Source organism: Populus alba, chromosome 12, assembly GCF_005239225.2.
Source record: "Populus alba chromosome 12, ASM523922v2, whole genome shotgun sequence".
NCBI classification, from domain to species: domain Eukaryota; kingdom Viridiplantae; phylum Streptophyta; class Magnoliopsida; order Malpighiales; family Salicaceae; genus Populus; species Populus alba.
Window position 1 is genome coordinate 13,506,988 of NC_133295.1, and position 22,097 is coordinate 13,529,084.

The following is a 22,097-nucleotide window of genomic DNA, read 5'->3' on the forward strand; positions in this document are numbered from 1 at the left end:
ACCTGATATGCTCACTCTTTTAGCCGTCCACTGAATTCATCTTGAAACGTTGGGACCGCAGAGTTATTTGGATTCAAAGGAAGTATCCAACTCAAAATAAAGTTACAGCTCCTTGTAACATCTTGTATTTCAATATTCCTTTCCAACTCTTTCATATGTCAAATTTTCTCGGTTTTTCTCTTGTATGCTTGTTTCAATTCTGTGGTTGGGCAGCTGGAAGATTCTATACTGTTTGCGCATAATACAGACATGTTTGTTGTTGAAGTTTCTTGATCGGAGAAAACTTCTTGTATATTGCGCGCATGCGAGTGCTCACACACGCAAGCTGAAGCTCAAGTCTTTCTACCCAGTGGATCGATTCTTTTCTTGATCATATATAGAGCAGTACTGACAGTTAAAGATTAAAGAAAAGAAAAAGTTTAGGTTCCTTTCTCACTGATAAAGTTTGGCACGTTTACTTTATCTTTTTGCCGTCCTAAGCTATATTCCAATCTCTTTTACTTTGTGCGGTTGAGTTTCTTCTAATGTTCATTTCTTCGAAGCTGACATATTCATGAAGTGAGAAAACTTTCATCCTTTGTACTGTATAAAAGGCTCAGTAAGGATCCATAAATTTATCATCTCCTTCTCTCAAAACCAACAATACAATTGATTTCCTCTCAAGATGTCTTCAAATAAACCACATTACGAGGCAGAGCCTGATGAAATAGTGAAAAGAGTAAAGTTCAGAATGCTGTATCTTTAATCAGTTTTGCTATAATCCTACTACTTACTAACATCAGCTGAACATTTTGTTGAAATCAACTCGCTATATTCAAGCTGAAATTTATTTCTTGACGAGAGTTCCTCTTCATGTTTACAGGATAGCCAAAGGTGGACATTTAGACCGAGGGGCTTCAACATCATATGGGGCCACGACGAACGCTACTGGAACTTGCCTAAGAAAGGGTAAGGAAACATCTTCTCTTAAAAGTTTCAATGAAGTTGATGGAAAATTCAATTTACAGTGTCTGAAGTTCGATATTTACTTAGTTATAGAAGGAAAAGAAACTTAGTTTTGTAGCATTCGATACATAAACTTTCCTAAGCAAACACAAACATACATTTAGTATCGTTGGAAAATAATATAAATAATATCTTAGAATTTTAATAGTTTAAGGTTTTGGACAAAGATTGTTATTTGACAACTATACGATATTTCGACTATTAACAAAAAAAAAACTATACGATTCGAACTTCAATATTAATGCAGCACGGACGATCCAGCAGAGCTAGTTCAAGTGTGTTGGCTTGAACTAACAGGTACAACGAAGGACTCTCTACCAGAAGGGAAGTACGAAATTAAATTCAAATTAGAGGTGAAACCAGGTGCATTTGGATTGAGTAATAGTCCTATTTTCATGATGGCTAAGGTAGGGAAGAGGGGAAGATACAAATGGAACAAAATCAAACTACAAGAGAAAAACTCAGACAACAGAACTGCTATCGTAGAACCCACGTTTCAGATTGATGTTAAAGGAACTGCAGATGATAACAAGCTCTATTTTGGTTTGTATGAAGTATGGACTGGGAAATGGAAGGGAGGTTTGCTAATTCACGGGGCCACAGTTGATCCAGTGACATCTTGAGCTTTTGTTCAAATTAACCACACACATATATACACAATCCTATTTAAGATGCAACATAATAATGAAATTAACTGTCTTGTATTACCAAGCTCTACCTGTTCATGGGGTGTGTCTTCAAGATTTATGTACTTTGTTTAGTTCTTCTATCAAATAAATGAATGCTTTGTTTTGTTCCATCTTCAACTAAACTTACTTTAACAATTGCATTCTAGCTATAAAGAAATTTTATTTTTCTCGATAAGCCAGAATCGATTGATTCTACACCAAGAAGGCCAAATGCCGAGCGAAGCGAAAGAAAAACTAGCACGATTTTTTTTCCAAATTTGCAGAACAGGCTAAACAGATAAAAAAAAAAGAAAAAAAGACAACACCTGGTTAATAACTTAAAAATAAATAAACCAACGTCCTTGGAAAATATGAGCTCGAATCAACGATGGAATAAACGTTTTTGTCAGAAAGAACGTTTGACATGTCCATTCTTGGACTTGAGCTTATCCATCTTATTCATAAACGTATATGCTAGGCATTTTATGTTATTCCAGTTGCAATAAATCCATATATGACTACTTAGATCCTCCGTAACCTCCTGCATCAATTCTACAGCTACAATTGCAGTGAAAATGTTAGAATTAAGGACAGACTCCAAAGTGCATCTGCAGATAAGTTATGGAAAACTCTAATTTTCTTATGGGTAGCTAGCTAGTAATTCAGAATCACGAGCTGCATGGCAAAACACTTTTGATAGCGTGTGATTTAGAAAAAGGTTTTGTTCCCTCACCTTTAATTATGCCTTTTGTACTGTGTCCATAAATACTTTGCACCAATCCTATCCTAACATTTTCATATCTTGCATTGCTGAATCAAGGAATCACTTTCCATACTCCATTTGTATTCGTCTTCATACATCTGTCGGTTTCTCGAAGTAATTCTTGTCATAGATACTAATAAATCCTCGACTTGTTCATAGGAAGCTTAATTAAAGGATCAAAGCTAGATAAAGAAGTGTAGGCAGAAAAGCAAAAAGGGAAAGACAAAGAAGCTGGGAGTTGAGAAACTAAGGTGCAAGCCATAAATTGTTGTTCTTCCTTGTCACCACACGCACCACCCGTGTTAACTTTACGGTACAAAATTCGGATTCAAGTTAAAAAAAAACCATTTATTTAGATTAATATCCATCGGATTCAAGTTAAATTACCATCTCTACTCGAACATAATAAGAATTATGTTGGCTACATTATATTTCTAGTGCTTATACAGCAACTTTCTTTATATTTTTGTAGTGCATAAAGCTTTGCACTACGATATGGATTATGAGGAAAGAACAGAGGCTCTCTCTGGCCCTTATTAGAAGGGTGTAAGTGATTATTTCCCCCCTTGTTGATAGAAGAAGTTTCAGGATCCTGCTGATACGTTGAGATTGAATCTGACTTTGTCTTGTTTCATTTTCAGAATAAAGTTTCTGATTTTCTTGAAGTGATTCCTTAAGCTTTTAGTTGTCTTAATTTCCATTAATAGAAAAAGAGGAGGATAAACAAGATGACATGATTGAAAAAATTGATCTGTCATAGAGCTTGGTTGAGCTAATTTTCAAACTGACCAAGCTACCTTGTAATTTGGTTGGGCTAATTTACAAAACCCAATAAGCTTACCATCCTTTCTCTCTCATTTATTTCTTTTTTTTCTTTTCTCTATCTTTTTTTTTTTTTTTTAACCTTTCATGGCAAGTTGCTCCAAATTTTCTCCAATGTAGGCGATATATTCTTAGGTTTAGCGAGAGAGAACAAGGTTTTTTATTTTTTATTTTTTTTGTTTTGTAATTTAAACAACACTAAAAAAACACTTTAACTATCTCTCTATCTACTTTTCTTACACAATATTTTCAGGGTAATACCTATTTTCCAGCCTATTATTATCTGCGAAGAAAGCTCAAGACAGTGAGGTTTTCTCAGCTTTATCAACTGTCATCTTGTTATACTTCAGTACTCTTACAGGAAGAAAAACGATATGTGGGATGAGATTTGTGGTGGAGAATTCACTATTTTAGAGATGGAGTTTTGGAGTTTGGCATGTTTGGAGGGTGTTTAGTTGGGCAGTTTAACCTGTTTTTTTGTTAACATTTAAATATTTATTTTATTTAAAATTATTTATTTTATGTTTTTATATTGTTTTGATACGATGATTTTAAAAATAAATTTTTTAAAAATAAAAAATATATTATTTATTTATATTTTTAAACAAAAAATATTTCTAAAAATTTCTATTACATTTTTAAATACCCTAAAATATAAAAGCTACTCGTGGAAGGGTAGCATGTTCTTGCAGGTATCAAGATTAGACCACAAGCAGGTTAATAAGGCAAATGATTTCGTTTTAAGAATTACGAATCTAGGAATTTAAGATGAGTTGATGTTTTTTTTTCCATCCTTTTTTTTTTTTTACGTATTATGTTTTTTAAAGTTATTAAATTCAACCCGTCTAAGAATTAAATCATAAGTTAATGCAAATTAATTAAAATAATATTATTTAAAATTAAAAAAAAAATCAGAATCATTTTGAATTATTGTTTTTAATTAAAATAGCTAGGTTACACAGGTAAATCTTGGATTGAATTTTTTTTTTAAAAAAAAAACTTGATACGGGTAGGGAATGAGCTAGCCAGATACCAAGCTGACCTACTGGCCAGTTCAATAAATGGGGGTATCCACAAGGTGTCAGAATCCTTTGACAAGACGTGGCAAGCAGAGCGAGCTCTATTAACATTAACAATATCTAAATGGTGTCGGGGAACCACTGTTCCCCCACACCTAAATCATTGTGAATTACTATTGTAATCCACAGTGTTTTTTTTTTTTTTTCATTTTTTTTAAACATTCCCTCTTTTTTTTCTTTTTTTTTTTCCAAACTTAGCTTTTTTTTTTTTTTTTTCATTTATTTTTTTAAAAAAATTATCTTTGTTGATTTTACTTTTTAAATATTGAACTGGTTTAAAAATTTCACTATGTAATTTTTTTCCTTTAAAATACTGTGGATTGCTACGGTGTTTTCTCATATATTTTTTCTATTTTATTTTTTTAAAATTATATTTGTTGATTTTTTTTATATTGAGTTGATTGAGAATTTAGTTTTGTAATTTTTTTCTTTAAAATATTGTTGATTGCTACAGTGTTTCTCCGCATGTTTTTTTTTTTTTGTTTTTGTTTTTTTTATGATTTTCTCTAAAATTATCTTCTTTTTTTTTTAATATTGAGTTGGTTAAAAATTATAGTTACAATATGTGAGGAAAGCACTGTAACTTTCCTCGCAAATTATTATGGATTGCTACAATGTTTTTTCTCATATGGTTTTTTTTTTTCTGTTTTGTTGTGTTTTTTTTCTAAAATTATCTTTGTCAATTTTATGTTTTTTAAATATTAAGCTGGTTAATAATTGCAATTACAAATAAATACAAGTTTTTTCTCACAAAACACTATGGATTGATACTGTTTTTCCTCACATGGTTTTTTTTTCAATTTCTTTTGTGTTTTTTTTGTAATATTTTTTTCCAAAAATTATCTTCGTCGATTTTATATTTTTTAATATTGAGTTGGTTAAAATTTAATTTTGTAATAAAACTTAATTATGTGGGGAAAGCACGATAGCTTTCCTCACAAAACATTGTTGGAAATTACTATTACAAGTCATTATAAATAATGTTAAATCATGTGGGGAAGTACTGTAGCATCACAAAACACTATGAATTGCTACGGTGTTTCCAACATGATTTTTTTTCCTTTTTTTTTGTGTTTTCTTTTGATATTTTTTTTTTCTAAAATTGTCTTTGTCGATTTGATTTTTTTTAATATTGAGTTAATTAAGAATTTATCTTTATAATTATTTTTTTCTTTAAAACACTGTGAATTATTGCAGTGTTTTTCCATATGATTTTTTTATTATTTTTTCCAAAATTATCTTTGTCTATTTTTTTTTAATATTAAGTTGGTTAAGAATTGTAATTACAATAAAGTTAAATCATATGGGGAAAGCGTTGTAGTTTTTCTCACAAAACACTATGGATTGTTACAGTATTTTTCTAAATGGTTTTTTATTTTATTTTATTGGAGAAAGCACTGTAGTTTTCCTCAAAAAATATTATCAATTACTACAACGTTTTTCCTTATAGGTTTTTTTTCCTTTCAAAATTATCTTTGTTGGTTTTTTTTTTAATATTAAGTTGGTAGAGAATTTAGCTTTGTAATTTTTTTTGCTTTTTATTAACAAAAAAACTAAATCATATGGTGAAAGCTTTGTATCTTTCCTCTTAAAATACTGTGGATTGCTACAAATTATTTTGTTCAATCTCTAAGTTTTGATTACCAATACAACTTTTTTTTCTATCATGAAATATTAGCTCCATCATACTTTTAGTTTCTATTACTTATCTAGTGTTGGTTCATAATTATAACATTATTAAATATATTTTTTTTATAAGCCTACGGCAACGCGTGGGCATGCATATCGTATTGTGTAAAAGAAAATGAAGATGCTCTTTTATCTTCTCAGAAATTCAAAAACGAATATGAGTTCAGGGAATATAACTTCAATGGATGCTTTATCACAGAACAACTACCTTTTTCTTTTATAATGGAAGCAAAATGTATCTTCTTTACTTCCTTTCATTGATGTGAACATCATCTGCATCATCAAGTGGTAACCTCTGTCGAATCCGAATCCAATTCTCTTGTGAAAGCATCAGTCTACACAAAAGCATCATGAAATTTGATGGATCGCAAATTTTTAGAAGGAAACAGGAAAGAAAAACACATATTCTCTAGCCCACAAGGTATCTAATTTAATTTGATGGATCACAAATTTTTAGACCACTTGCATTTCAATACATTAATCATAGCTCAGCACACTTGATCAAGGGATTACAGCCTAGGACTTGATTGATTTTCCATCACTGGACGTCCAGATCATGAGTTAGCACATTTTTGGCAGAATAATTGTTGACTAATTTGATCTTCTAGTACACAAGATGAATGATGACTAATTTGACCTCACCATGCTATAAAAAACAGAAGTGTGCGAGGAACTGATGATTATGAAGAGATGGGAGCAGGGAGTTCACACGATGAGGCTTCAGAGTCGCAACAGACAGGGGGCGAACCCAGCCATGCTCGGCCACAGTACAACGAAGAGACATCGACAGAGGCAAAACAGAGTGAAACCAAGTTGAAGACGGTGGAGAAAGCACCGGAAGCAAAGCCCTTGATGATACGACAGGAGAAAGCAGCAGATGTTAAGCTACAATCAAAGACGGTAAAAGAAGTCAAGTTACCACATAACAGTGAAGCCATATTAAGAGATGCAGACTCCCCAGTTGACAGGTCTTCAGTGGACAAACTGTATGATCAACTGAGCACTGGAGTTTTCTTGAACCAAAAGAGAAAGGTAAACTCATTTCCATCTCCTTAATTGTACCATTATTTTTTTACTTCATAAAAATCATTGCAATTTTATTGCAGAAGTACTGGGTTGAAAAGAAGTGCTACAGCAATTGCTTCATGCTGTTTGCAAAGGATCTATCAATCACTTGGGGAGGAGATGCACGTTACTGGAAATGGCCTTCCATACGTGAATCAGGGTAACTATAAATGTATTCAATCCATACTAGGGTTTCTGTCTTGAGTATTTGATTTCTAAGATGCCGGAATCCCAGTTTCCATGCTGTAGCTAGTCTGATATGCATAATGCGTATATCTAGTACATCTTCAAATTCATGTCAGCTTCATTTCCAGGAGATTTCATTTTTCTCAAGTCCTAATCATCAGTTCTCTTATGACAGTGATGTCACTGTGGATGTGGCAGAGCTATTAGATGTTTGCTGGCTGGAAATATATGGGAAATTCAACACAAAAATGCTCTCCCCAGGTGTTTTGTATGAAGTTGTATTTGTAATAAAGCTGAAAGACCCAGCTTATGGATGGGGAGTTCCAGTGAATGTCTCACTGGTTCTCCCAAATGGATACAAGCAAGAACGCAAAGAAAATTTACAAACAAAAACAAGAGAGCAATGGATTGAAGTGCCAGTTGGCGAGTTCATAACTTCACCAGAAAATGTTGGGGAGATACAATTCGGCATGCATGAATATGATGGCGGAGAATGGAAGAGGGGCCTTGTTATCAAAGGGATTGCCATTCGACCAAAAACTTAATCTTTCACAGAAATGATACAACATTTACTATCTACAGAAATGAACTAAAGAATAATCTACTATCAACAGAAATGGGCTGAAGAATAACCTATGATTTCCTTCAAATATTCAGTGGATAGCAAAGTTACCATGCTTTGAATAATCAAAACAGATTCAAGAGAGTGTAGATCTCCAAGTTTTCATTGAAGATGCTGAATTTGATAAATTAGTTGAATGAAAATAAAACTGTGTTGCTATTTAATTCTGTTTTACCTTTTTGAAAAAATAATTATAGCATGACGACATTTTTGCATGTCGCATTTTGTCCCTACAACACGGTCATCTACAAACTGAAGCGCTTCCTTTCACCGCTCAATTGTAAAGATCATGACCATGAAAGAGACTGCATTAAACTAATTCTTTTATTTTTGAAGAACATACATGATAAGGAAGCATACATGTCGCTTATCAAGTAACATGACAGGAGCTTGTACATAAGTGCATGACAATCAAATAAATAAAGCTATATTAAAAGATCAATTCAGAAAATAAAAACAAGTTAGGGTACCAATATGCAACACCTGCTTGCTGCAGCAAAGCTCCAAATGAGAAAAAATGCTAGTCATCTCAAAGATCAGTGCGGTAATTTTCTGGTTTATACCACAATGAGAAATCAATTCCTTTGCTTTTCAGTTTCTCAGTTGCAGGTGCAATTCTCTCCAAAAGCTGCATTATAAAGAAAATCAATATATATCATCTGATTCAAACAAGATCACAGAGCACACTAATGAATTTGGCACATTATTTGAAATCATTGAACAGCTACCAAAAGGGTTGAGGATCACATAGTGTAATATGAATATAGAACATTTGATCTATTTATTTTCAGAGTGAATAGACTTCTCCACATCCATCATGGGATGTGGGTCAGTCATTTCCTTCCAAGAAAAGGTGCTTGTTCTAGCAATTTCCTTCTCATCTTTTCTGGTGGAAGGAAGAAATAACTCCCTCATAAATGGGTACTAGATATTTTCCAATTAGAGCAAGAGGGCCCAACAATTAGCTATTCAAAATTGTGACCTTAGAAGTCATATATGTTTACCGCGAATGCCTTTCCATTTGGTTAAGATTTTCATGCCATTTGTATGTCTGCACTCAAAGAATGGGGAAAACAGAGAAAGAACAATGCTCAATTTTGTCAAAAGAAACAGGCAGTGAAGTCTAACCTTGGCATGCAGCACACCGTTAGACACCAAAACAGATCTATCAAATACACAAAATTTTCCACCATCCATGCAAGATACTGCCCCACCAGCCTCTTCAACTATCTGCTTGATAAGTAAAAAAGAAGACATTAATATTGAAATATTTAGAACTGAGCCTGATTCCTAGCAAAATTGATTCTATATTCAACACATATAGTTTGAAGTGCCTGTTTATGTTAGTTGGGGAATGCCAAGGATGGTGGCTGTGATTTTAGCAAGTTTAACAAGTGGCGAGTAAGAGAAATAATCATAGCACCAAGAACAGGGCGACTATGTTTACTGTAGAGCTTATGGTTGAAGAGTCACCATGGAGCTTTAGGGGGAGAGCACTCAGTCAATTACTCAATGGCAAAGTCAAAATGATAAGTTACTCCTCAATTTCTAGAAAGTACAACCTTCAGCATCTTTCTTGATGGCGTAATTGCAGTAATTTTTAACTGGACACCAACTTAGGAATCCGTTGCACATATTAGCAAAGCATTAGATATTCACCAAAGCAGAAATCTGAGTCAGGAAGCCTTACCACCACACACACCTAAAGGTAAGTTGAGTTATTTAGAGTGGCATGTAGGATATAAGAGGTGCCAATACACTAATAGGTCATATTTTACCCCATTAATAAGTACTACAATCTCAAAAGAGAAATAGAGTCTAATTGCATATGAAGCAAAAGCATTTGTAAAAAGACAACTTTTACCAGAACACCAGCAGCCATATCCCAAGGCTTAAGACGATATTCCCAATATGCTTCTACAATCCCTAGAGCTACATGGCACATGTCAACTGCAGCAGCACCCAGCCTTCTAACACCCTATACATTATTAGACAGCAGAAAAAGAAGAGAATGCAAAAACAGAATATGTTATGTTAAACAAAACAACAGCCTATCAGACAAGTAAACAATTTAAAAGGAAAACGGCAATACCCTGCTGACATCAGTAAACTCCTTGAATAGTTCTATGTTAGTGGCCCATGGATCATCATGTTCATATCCGAAGCCAGTCACAAGAAGAGAATGCTCAACCTATAAGAAAAAAAAGAAAAGAAAAGAAAAACAAGGGAACAAGAAGAACAAAAGGAAATGAGGAGCAACTTAAAAACCATGAACTTGGGGATATTTACAATCTACCTTGCTAATATAGTCAAAATGGTCAATTTATGTCATTTGTTTACCTATCCATTTCCCTTTTCATTCTTAGTGATTCTAGAAAAGATATGATGCAAAATGATAATTTTATGTAGATAAAATGATGCAAGTCAATTAACTCTCCATGATGTGTTCAATCTATAAGAGTGAGTTCAACTCATTAGTAAGGCTTTAAGCTTCAGCAAGTAATGAAGCTGAGCTCCAGATGTGATGTGTGAAAATCAAGGATCTTAATCTTAATCAACACATGATCACGTACCCGATCGGTTTGGCTCGCATGAATTTTTTGGCCATTACAAAATGCTCCTCCACCTAACATGATTAATTTTAGTACCATAGATGAACAAATGACTGAGGCAATTTAATAAAGAAAATAACAAGTTCAGTAAAATTTCTTACCAGCAATTGCAGTAAATGTGCGTGTATTCCAAGCCATGGGACCACCAACAAACTCCACCTAAAAACAAGTGCTAGATTGTAAGCTTTCGTTTTCCTTTTCAGTCATGTAATGTTGATTATTTTTGTTTCCTGTGATTGTGTTTTCATCCTTCTTTTATGTCGAAAAAGAATTAGGCCTTGTCTACTCTATTATCTTTTAAGATAGAAATAAATTTGATTAGTACCACAGCAGCAGCCGCCGGATTCCCTCGGAACAGAACTCCCACAGAAACTGCAAAGCTAGGATAACCATGTGCAAAATTTGTTGTTCCATCTACATAAATAGCAATGTTTGATAACTTCAAGTCACTTAACATGAAAAAATAACAAAGATCTACTCATGCAAAGCTTTTCTGATATATGTCTAGAAAAGATGCCGATCATAATGCTATCAATGATGCATAATTGATAATCAAAATTAAATTCTAAAATTCTATATAACTGTAGTTTCCACACCCAGCAAAGAGAAAAAATGAAAAAAAAAAAAAAAAAAAAAAAAAACTTCAAAATGAAAAAGTAAAAAGCATAACAAAAATAACAAACCAAGAGTTAAAGGAGACAAACCTAGAGGATCGATGCACCATAGATAATCTGATAATGTATCTCCTATGATTCCTCCCTCCTCCCCAAGAATGAGGTGATCTCCAAAATTCCTTCTTACAACTTCTAATATAGCCGCCTCACTCATTTTGTCTGTACTGCAAGTAAATTTGGACAAATAACGTGAAAATTGTCATGTTTCAGTTCAGAATCCGATCAGTTAAGAAGGTAAACCAATATATCAGATGCTTTGGAAAATCTTTAACTAAAAAGCAACTTAATGACCATATAGTGGTCAATCTATCAACTCCTCCTTAAGCCAGAACCCAATAGTCAATACATGCATCGTTTTTATGGACTAAAATGATAAGATGATTATAGACTGTGATTGAATGGCATGATCACACAAAGATAATTCTTGCACAGGAAATGGGTTGCCGCCATCAATGAAAATTTCTAACTAGATAAATTTTTCATTTGCAAGAAATCCCCCTTCCAAGACATCCATTTTAAATGATCTCCACTCAAAGACATCTGTATAGCTTTGCGTCTGAGTGCAACGGTTCATCCTATGTGGGGAACAGGAAGGAGGAGAAAGATTTGTGGAAAACATCTTCCAGCCTCTTAAGGCTATACAATTACTCAATGGGGAAAAGCAGCTTGAGGGCATGCCCATTAAGTATATGATTAGTTCCAAATATTGTTAATTTATATCTGCATATTGAGAACATTCCTTCGAATTTTAGTCTACAGAAAAGCGGCAGATGAATTTACTCATGAATTGATAGAGATGAATTTCTTTTTCATCTAGGCCCAGTTATTAAGTTGCTGATATTTAATGATTTTAATCAATGCCACACAGCAAGATATTAAGTATGATCAGAAAGCAAAAAAAGGACTGCTTTTCAATGTTCACATTCTGATTCCACAAGGACATACGAGTGTATTAAGGTGCAAATGCAATTTATCCACACAGATCATCACCTTGAAACATCTTATCTATCATCTAACTTAGTAGATGACAAGGTAGGCAATAAACAATGATAAAGCAGGTAACAAGCTTTTCCCCTCAATAGCATAAACACTATATGACTATGAATAATAAAGAAAATATAGACATACATCAATAGTTGGGAAACTTTGATAAGTCCTTACTCGGTCACCAAGTCTGTAAGTCCTTTATACGTGATATTTCTAGGCTTATTAACAGCATCCATCACCACCTGGATTGAGAAACAGAATGCTTAGGTAACTACAGGTTCAATTTGCATTTACTTGATGTTAATAATGTACACCAGCCAATCCCTAAATCATACATGGTCAATTAACAACAAAAAAATATACAAAAAAACTTTATTTAAAAAAAAAATATTCAGGGCATTCACTTGAGAGATATTTAGCAATGTAAACATTTATAAATATGTTCAATGTTGTCTTCTTCTTTTTTTCTTTAGAACATAGAATTGCTTTGGAAAAGAACAGGGTCATGTATCCATAATTAAATTGACTATCAATTGAACTTCATATCCTATATAGAGTAGAACATAACTCAGGCATTCCAGATTAATTGAAAAATGAAACAAATTTCAGATGAAACGCATATCATTTCTAAGAAAATTGAACAAAAACACAACGAAAGCTCATAAATTTCACATTGTCATGAGCTTTTAATTAAAAAAAATCTACTTTGAATTGAACAGGAACCAGAATCAAAGTCTCACTCAGTTAAAGAATCCTTGAAAGAGAGACCTGGAGAGAGAAACCAAACCTCGGCACCAGTTTTAGCGGCTGTTTCAACTACTTGAATAAGCTGATTAGCTGATATAGGCCCAGTTGATGGAGCACCCACTTTAGGATACTTCCTTTCATTAGTAATCTCTGACAAGGCAGCCTTTGTGCACACTTTCCTCGCTAGTTTCAAGTTCAAAAGCTGAATTTTTTTATAACCACTCTGAGAATTCTCAATAAATCTTTGTGGAAAACAAAGTTTTGAGTGATTTAAGAGTGAAAATGATCTGGGGTTCTGACAAAATTCAAGGGGAATGTTAGTGGAAAACACTAGGGACCTGCCCATTTCAATCCCAGTTAAAGAGTTCTTGATTTTGTGACTTTTTGAGGTACAAAGTTTGGAACTTTTTGAGGTTTTTGCTTGTACTATCGTCTGTGCCACAGGTTTTTATGCATCTGCGTTGCTAAGCTAGTCTTGTCTGCATGTACTAAGAATCTAAGGTGGAATTTAGGTGGACAGACTGCGTAGTGTCATGTCGTTCATAGTGAGTTACATGTCGTCTGGAGTTAGGTAAGGACAAGGAGTCAAGGATGATTTTAGAGACTAATACATAGTAGCATTTTTGCCTCACCACAGTAGCTTTGACAGTTCACTGACTCAAGTTATGGCATTGTACGCATCTGATCAACGAAGATGTCTGAAAAAACGTATGTGATGGGAGAGACTGATGAACACTCTTCACATATTAAAGTAGACTAGCACAAGCTTGCTATCATTAACATTATTATGTTTGTTTGTTGGAAAATATTTTTTTTTTTTAAATAAATTTTGGGAAAAATAAATTATGATAAAATATTTTTTTGATGTTTGATAGTGTAATGAAAAATAAATTGAAAAACACTTTCTAATATTTAGTTATGTCATGTAAAATGAGCTGAAAAATAACTTATTAATATTTTATTTTTTTCAAGTTTATTAAAATAATAAGGAACAAATCTTACAAATTAAAAAGTTAAATGAGAATGAAATTGAAAAAAAATTAATTTCATAAATTATCTCAAATAAAATAAAATAATAATCAAAATAATAGAGATCAAATCTAAAAAAATTAAAAAAAAAATAAAAGATGAAAAAATTAAAATAATAATAAACAACATTTCATAAATTATTTCAAATAAAATAAGTAACAATCAAAAGAATGAGGATCAAATTTGATAGATAAAAAAATTGCAATAAAAAAAATGATAAGGAAAAAGCAAATAGCAATTATAAAAATACAGACCAAAGTTAATATAAAAATAAAATTTTAAGAGATAAAATTGAAAAATAAATATTCAAAAAAAAAATATATATATATATATATAGCAATTAAAAGTTTGAGGATCAAATTTGATATAATCAGCAAATAATGACATTTCTAAATTTTTCACAACTTCCGAAAAGTGTTTTCCGCCTAAATTTTTCAGGAAAACATTTTCCTGAAAACCAAGCTAAATTTTCCTTTTACTGGAAAGTGTTTTCCGTTGACCAACTTTTCTAATAGTAAACAAACACAAGAAAGTTTGGAAAGTGATTTCCCGGAAATCACTTTCTGGAAAACAAACACAGTTAAAGGAAAACACTTTCCTGAAAATCAAGCCAAATTTTTCTTTGACTGAAATATTTTTCGTTGACCAACTTTTCTAATGGCAAACAAATACAGAAAAATTTAAAAAATAAATTTTCAAGAAACAAACATGACTTAAAAGAATTCTTACTTGCATTAAAAGTTATAATTGATTTTGGGTTCCTTTATTTTCCTTCTAATGATTGCCAACTTATGGAATTTTGTGATAGCATTTCTGCAAGAGATATTAGTTATAGAAAGAGCCCCACCAGTTTTGTATTTCTCATGAAAGACCCTTTTTTTTCAAAGAATTTCAAAATATAGCCTTTTCACTCTCAACTTGTACTTGTATACAAGCGGGATAGATCCAAGAAGAGGAGAAAATCACATTCGATTTTTTTCTTCTTCTCATGTCTCTGTTTCTGTGTTTATCTTTATTGTATATTTGTATATATCTAGGAGTTATAACTTGAATAACATAAAGAGACATGCCCATTTCAATACCAAATATCGAGTTCCTGACTTCCTGAGGTAAGGAGTTCAACCCCTTTGAGGTATTTCCTCTGAACTCGTGTTTGTGCCTCATGTTTTTAAGCATCTGTCCAGTGATTCTAGCAAGCAAGGGTCAAAAGACGTGATGAAATATGATAGACTAAAAATTGGATTAATAAAGATAAAAATCGAGCCTTTTGGCTGTGCTTTAAATTGACTTCATCTTAATTATTGTTCCCTGCAAATAGGAAATCATATATGTACAGAAGCAGATAATGGAATCAATAACCTTCGGTCTACGTGTATTTTCCTATAATATCAAAAGGGAAAAAAAATATTCTTTGAATTCGTCGAGAATATATGAAGTATGTTTATGAAAAAGGATGCCGATAATGTTGAAATAATAGAAAGATTCCCTTTTGATATATATATTTAGAATCAAGTAAAAATATTCCTAGTTTAAAAAGATTAATTTGTATTTAGGATTTTTATTAAATAAATATTTAAAATCCTTGTTAGAAAAAGATAGTTTAAATTTATCTTGATTCCATAACCTTCTATTAAAATATATGGTTATGAGAACGAATATATAAGATGTCCAATTTTTTAAAAAACCTTGTTGTTTATAATGACATTATGCTCTTTGTTTTTCCAAACCCTTAAGACTTGCATCTTTTTTTATATAAAAAAAAACATGAAGTTCAAATTGTTTTTAATGTATAAAAGTGAACCGGTCTAGTGTTTTAATAGGTTTTCCGCACAATAAACTTTTGTAATTACATTTATATGTTGTTTGGATAAGTTAATATCTTCTTCTACCTTTTCTTTTCTTTTTAGTTTTGTGATAATATTTATAGATGTTGTTGAATACATGCAATTATATAATCCATCTTATAAGTTTATTTTATTTTTGTCTTTTATTCTATAAAAATTAACTGGATTTGGCTATAAAAGCATCTAAAGCCTACTAAAAAGCCAATAAGTTTTGCTAATTTTTTTTTTTAAAAAACCAAACTAAATCGATCCAAAATTATTCAATTTAAACTAGTCCTCGTCGTTGGATCCGGTTCTAAATATAAAAAAAAATCAATTTAATTAGTTTTTTTCTTATAAAAACCAAACAAAAAATGTTCATCTCTAACAATTATGTTTCCATTAAATGATTCTAACAAAAATTACAATTAACATATCAAAATAGTTCAAGGTAAAATTAAAATATAAAATAGTTTAGGTGTGAAATTGATACTACCCTAATTGTTTAAAGGTATATTTTGATATTTTTCTTATGTATAATTATAATTACAAAATATACTAAAACAAATATATGTACATGATTATAGCACTCTACAATATCATGATTTTTTTATTGCAACCTTCTATGTACAAATTAATAATTAATTTCTTAAGACTTAATAAGGAAAGAAAAAATTTAGGGCAAAAGTGTAAAATAAGGAGAAATCTCTTAGCCAATCTCAAACTTGCTAGAAACAATTTATGATTAGTCCATCTACTTTGCTTTCTTTTTTTTTTCTTTACAATCCCTTTAATTTTTATAATTTTAATTTTGATTTTAAAACTTATTTTCTTAATATTTTAGTTTATAAATTTAATAAATAAAAAAGAAAATGGCCATAAAAAAAATTATATTGATATCAACATGTTCCGTTGATCCATTCTACAAGGTTATTATTATATTGATCGGTCGTGTTGTACATCTCTGAGAGCCGAGCCCAAGATCTTACATTGTTGAATTGAGATCCATTGCTATTGAGATGACTAGTTAACTCTAGCTGGTGGTATTTTGATAGTTTGGTATCGATCCCAATGCACCCTGGGAAAATAGGAAACATAAAAAAAGAAATAAAGAAAATGGCAAGAGCAAAAAGTATGATTCATGCACATACACAAATTTCTTGTGTAATTCATGTTCAAAAATATAATTATTTAATTCTAGTATTAAATCTGTGTGGAACACAAATTTCTTTAATTAAATGATGAGATTGAATAAAACGGTGTTAAAGTGTTTTCTCCATTTTAATATCATTCTCTCTTAAAGTGTCATTATATTCAATTTTTTCTCAACAATTAAAAATTCAACTCTTAAAAAAAATACTTGCACCATTAATATTAAAATACAAACATAGTTTTTTCAATAATATTAAACTATAATTAATAAGTTAATCTTGTTTTTGTTTTACAAATTAAAAGGTGAAGTATAGTTTCATTTATAAAGCTTATATCAAGGCTTGGCATGCCATATCCCGGATTAAATATACTTTTAAAAAAATTCTAAAAAAATATAGTTTAATTAGTTATGTCCTGAATTTGTTCTCCAGAAATTACCAGTTCGAGTCCAACAAACATCAAGATCACTAGAGGCGTACATATTCATTAACTTCAAAGCATATAAGATTAGTTGAGGTGCATATAAGCTGGTTCGGATACCCAAATTAATCTAAAAGGTATACTTCTAGAAGAGAGAATCTTTAACTCATTCTTCGTTCTTAGAAGTGTCGCACGTCACTCATGCGGTGATTCGTCGATGGTGATTTCTTGTTATTTTTTTATGGTGATTTTTTGTTATCTTTGCTTGATTCAAGGTCTTGAGAGTCGCCATTGAGGATTACTAGAAAACCCGGATGTACTGATCATTGTCAGAGATTTGAGGATAAAGGACTAGTTGTGGCTAAAGAAAAATATTAGCACATCTAGCACATCCTACCTGAAATAAACTACTTTATAGTTTGATATAATTTGAAAATTTAAAATATTAATCAATTTCTTAAAGCTTTAATAAATCAATTATTAGATCCCAAAATATATAGAAATATGTTCTTACATTTTCACATAAAATACAACTTAATTTTATTTGTTCTTAAAATACTTGACCATATTAAAATTAAAACATTTAATTCTTTTTATTCTTTTGGTCCTTTTTTATTTTTACATTAAAAGAAAACGTACATAAAAAAAATAAAAAATTCGGACACACATAAACATCACTTTTTAATATACTTGCTCACACACTCACATTCACAATTACATTATTACAAAAATATCCATAATTCAAAACTAACCCTACCGAACATATTAAACAAAAAAACATTTACATCAAACAGTTAATTTACAACTGTACCCCTCAAAGCCCGGGAACATCAGTGAAGCTTCTGGGATTGAGAAACAGTGGCGCCGCGTCTTCTCAACCTCGCCGCCGCGAGAATGAAACGGGAAACAGGGGGTCTGTAACAGCCTCCTCCTGTCTTCCTTTTTCCTTGCGGCGGTGAGGAATCCTGTCACCTGCAACAAAAAGAAAACGCACAAACAACAATGGGTTTTAATCGTTTCCTTCCTTTGGATCGGACCGTCCTCTGTCTTCTTTCTTCCTCCCGGTTCGTTTCCCTCTGCTCGTGGCAGATCCGGCCGTTGGCTCGCGGTCCAAACCCGCTACGTGGGGTTGAACCGATGAAAAAGAGTCGGTTGATGAGGAAGGGGACGGTCTGTGAGTTCACCCGTGTGTGGGTTGCCGTTGTGTTCGGGCTACTCCGGGTTGGTTTCGGTGGAGACCGGTCTGCACCGTTGATGGATTGTGGGCAACGGTGGAGCTAACTGGGGGAAGTGAGCTGGGTCTGCTGGATCTTCGGACGGCGATGCTGCGGAGACACCGCTGGTTTGTCCAAATGGTGGGCGGCTGGAGCGAGGGTAGATGGAGGTTGATGTGGGTGTGGCCTTGGCTGGTCTGTGAGAAGGAGAAAAATAGGGAAGAGGGCTTGTGGGGAACGGCTGTGTTGATGGCCGGCTATGGGAGATGACAGGGGGAGGGGGGATCAGCCGTGGCCTTTTTTGGAGGAGAAGTGAGCGGCGGCTCTGTGTGCAGGCGGCTGAGGTTTTTTTGGTTTCAAAGGGAGAGGGGCCGGCGGTTGTCTCTAGAAAATGGGGAGAAGATAGGGTCGGCCGCTGGTTAAAGGGGAAGGTTGTGTACCTGCGGCTGTGTGAGAGGGTGAGGTTTAGGGTTTTTTTTGTTTTTCTTTCCCCAAAATGTTCTCCCCGGGTCCAATCTAAAGTCATCATAGGCCCTAAAGTTTTTCCATGCATTTAAGAAGCAGCCATTAATTTCATTGTAAAAGCCAAGCAGATGTATCCTCTTCCTCCCTCTTAATCTTATGCACCACCCGTCCAAGTTTACTGATAGACTAGGATTCATGGGTGTTTCGGTAAAATAATTAAAGTAAAATTTTTAGTTATAATTAAAGTGAATTAGAGACATTTGCATCTTAAAAGCATCCATGTTTTTTTGGACAGCATGTGACATTTTCCGCATACCAAGACTGCTTTTTATTACTGTATTAAAGTATATCGATGTCATTTTTTTATGGTCAGACACTTGTGCATGACGGCGCAACAATTTGTTTTTTTCACCTTTCTTTTTTATCTCTCCTAGCTTCAGCTTTTATACCAGCTATTTCAAAAATTAAAATATATTATGTTGAGTTTATATTTATATCAATTCTATCCTTATTATTTTAATTATTATTTTTTTTCTTTTAATAATTCTTAAAGTTATTTTTTTATTTATTTTCATCTCTTAACATTTTATTTCATTTGATTTTTTTATCCAATTTGATCCTCATTACTTGCATTGTTGTTATTTTATTTATTTTTCAATTTCATTCATCTTCATTTTACTTTATTTAATTTTCGTATCTAATTTGGTATTCATTTTTTATTGCTATTTTCTTTATTATTTTCTTGATTTATTTTATTTTTTAATTTAGTCTTTTATTATTTTATTTTATTTTATTTTATTTTTATTTCAAATTTTGTCTTTAATGTTTTGATTGCTATTTGTTTTGTTTTTTAATCTTGAATGATTAAGAATATTGCTTTGTAATTTTTTTTGTACTTATCTTTTATGGGGTAATACCGGTTTTATTATTTGGGTCACGTGTTTAGAATATTGGTCCTATTTAACATCTATCTTTTTTTGGGTTTTTTTTTTTTAAATTGATATTTTTTTTCAATTTAGGGTCACGAGTTAGTTAAGTTAACCTGGATTGACTTTATTTTTTTAAAATATTTTTTAATTGATTATTTTTTTTAATTTTTACCTTTCATTATTTAGTTTGCTTGAGAATTAACCTCCTTTGTTTTATTCAATTTTTTTTTATATAGAGTTATCATGATCTCATGACAGAGTCATGAATTTGATATGTTGACTCGAGTTAGGTTGTGTTTAACACTATTTTTTTTTATTCAATCTATCATTCAATGTTTAATTTGTTGGTAATTGAATTTTAAATTTTTATTTTATTTATCCTTGTAGGAGGTTAACTCTTACTCATTTAATTTTTATTTTGCCATCAAATAAGATTATTGAAACCTTTAAAAAATATTTAGATGATATTTTTTTTAATATTATCAAGTGTACAAAGTGATGTGGCAGGAAAGGCATTTAGTTGCTGTTTTTTCTTTTTCGTATTGGTAGTGTTTTTATAATTTTTATAATTTTATAATTTTTTTATATTATTTTGATGTGTTTAGTATAAAAAATATTTTTTTAAAAAAATAAAAACTATTATCTTTATATATATTTTTTAAAAAGTAATTATTACTATAGTAAGAAGAAACATATATTCTCGTGTATCATCATATCACAATAATTTTTTTTTAATATTTCAAATGGATTAGCTGTTCCCTTAGCGTCTTAGCAGCTTTAGGATCTTTTGTTATTTCTCTTTCAATTTTTTTTATTATATAAACACTTCTGTCCCCCATTGTTGACTTCCTGGGAATTTCCCATGTACAAAAGGCTTCATGTCTCGTTAATTATCAAAACAAGACAAAAGAATGACGGGCAATAATTCTCCGTGTGAAGAAGAAGAAGTCGTCTGGAAGGAGAGAGGAAGGGACCGGGGATGGGGCAATCCTCTTCTTCATGCTCCTGCAATAATTGCTATACTGATGGGGACGACGACTTGACCTTAAGTCTTCGATCCTGCCGAGTGCTTGGACAGCGTGTTCGGGAAGCTGAGTTTTGTTTTTTTATCCGGATATTCCCATACCTTTTAAAAGGTTTGGTTAATATCATCCACGTGATGCTGTAGATAAATTTTTTTTTATAAAAAAATATCAAAAAAAAAAACTAAAAATCTAAAAGTATTAAGTTTTTCTGTAAAGCTATATTCAAGAATCTTGGATTTGGCTGTAATACCTGACTCAAAAATAATATTTATAATGTTAATAATAACATTAAACTTGCATGACTCAGTAGATCTCGTTGCAATACCAAACCCAATAGTCTTGGATGTGGGTCTGGCTGCAAGATCGTGTCATAAAAGTGTGATAATTACATAAATTAATTAAAAAGAAAAAAATATCAATAGAAAGAAAAAAAAACTAACGAGGGAAAAAAATATGAATTAACTGGGTTAACCCTTTAAAACAGGTTAACCCATCAAACCTTGGATTCATGTCGTGAAAGTTTGATAACTAAATAGAAAAAAATTGAACATTAACAACCTAAATTAAACAAAAAAAAATTAATTAAAAATAACAAAAACAAAAACAAAAATAAACAAAAGACATAAGCATGTTACTAATGAGGATGAAGAAAAACAAATATGAATCAACTGAGTTAACCCGTCAAACCTGGGATTCGCGTCATGAAAGTTTGATAACTAAATAGAAAAAAAATCAATGGGTTAAACGAAAAAAAAATTAACAAACTAAACTAAATGGAAAAAAATTGATTAAAAAAAAAAAAAGCAAAACAAAAATTTCGGGTTAACCCGTCAAACCCGAGATCCGTGTCATGAAGTCTGATAACTAAATAATTTTTTTTTTTTCACATTAACAAACTAAATTAAACAAAAAAATTCATTAAAAGAAAAAAAAACACAAAGAAAAACGCCAAAAAACTCATAAAGGCATAAAAACAAAAAAAAATAAAAACAAGAAAAAAAATGGAAAAAAAAAAACAGTTGAGAGTTTCACTATGCACTGTGTGCACAGAGGAAACACTAATGCATAAAAGGTGTGAGGAAAGTTGCATAACCTGCGCGATGCCGCGAGTCAATTTTTTT

General features: G+C 31.8%; 3 protein-coding genes across 3 annotated transcripts; 2 read left to right on the forward strand and 1 right to left on the reverse strand.

The window, feature by feature from the left end:
* The first annotated feature begins 566 nt into the window (after positions 1 to 566).
* On the forward strand, positions 567 to 1,804 carry LOC118060561 (protein PHLOEM PROTEIN 2-LIKE A9). The gene is made up of 3 exons (XM_035073794.2): positions 567 to 718; positions 863 to 948; positions 1,253 to 1,804. The coding sequence occupies exons 1-3, from the start codon at positions 665 to 667 to the stop codon at positions 1,626 to 1,628; spliced, it is 516 nt and encodes a 171-aa protein (XP_034929685.1). The 5' UTR covers positions 567 to 664; the 3' UTR covers positions 1,629 to 1,804.
* A 4,671-nt stretch (positions 1,805 to 6,475) lies between these two features.
* On the forward strand, positions 6,476 to 8,063 carry LOC118060559 (lectin). Its single transcript, XM_035073793.2, has 3 exons — positions 6,476 to 7,058; positions 7,133 to 7,251; positions 7,453 to 8,063. Exons 1-3 carry the CDS (start codon positions 6,717 to 6,719, stop codon positions 7,820 to 7,822), a joined length of 831 nt encoding a protein of 276 aa, XP_034929684.1. The 5' UTR covers positions 6,476 to 6,716; the 3' UTR covers positions 7,823 to 8,063.
* A 139-nt stretch (positions 8,064 to 8,202) lies between these two features.
* LOC118060558 (phosphatase IMPL1, chloroplastic) lies at positions 8,203 to 13,406 on the reverse strand. The gene is made up of 10 exons (XM_035073792.2): positions 12,960 to 13,406; positions 12,347 to 12,414; positions 11,216 to 11,349; positions 10,837 to 10,925; positions 10,613 to 10,670; positions 10,473 to 10,525; positions 9,992 to 10,090; positions 9,764 to 9,877; positions 9,028 to 9,129; positions 8,203 to 8,527 (listed from the first exon to the last, which is right to left on the reverse strand). Exons 1-10 carry the CDS (start codon positions 13,263 to 13,265, stop codon positions 8,429 to 8,431), a joined length of 1,122 nt encoding a protein of 373 aa, XP_034929683.1. The 5' UTR covers positions 13,266 to 13,406; the 3' UTR covers positions 8,203 to 8,428.
* Between the last annotated feature and the right edge of the window lie 8,691 nt (positions 13,407 to 22,097).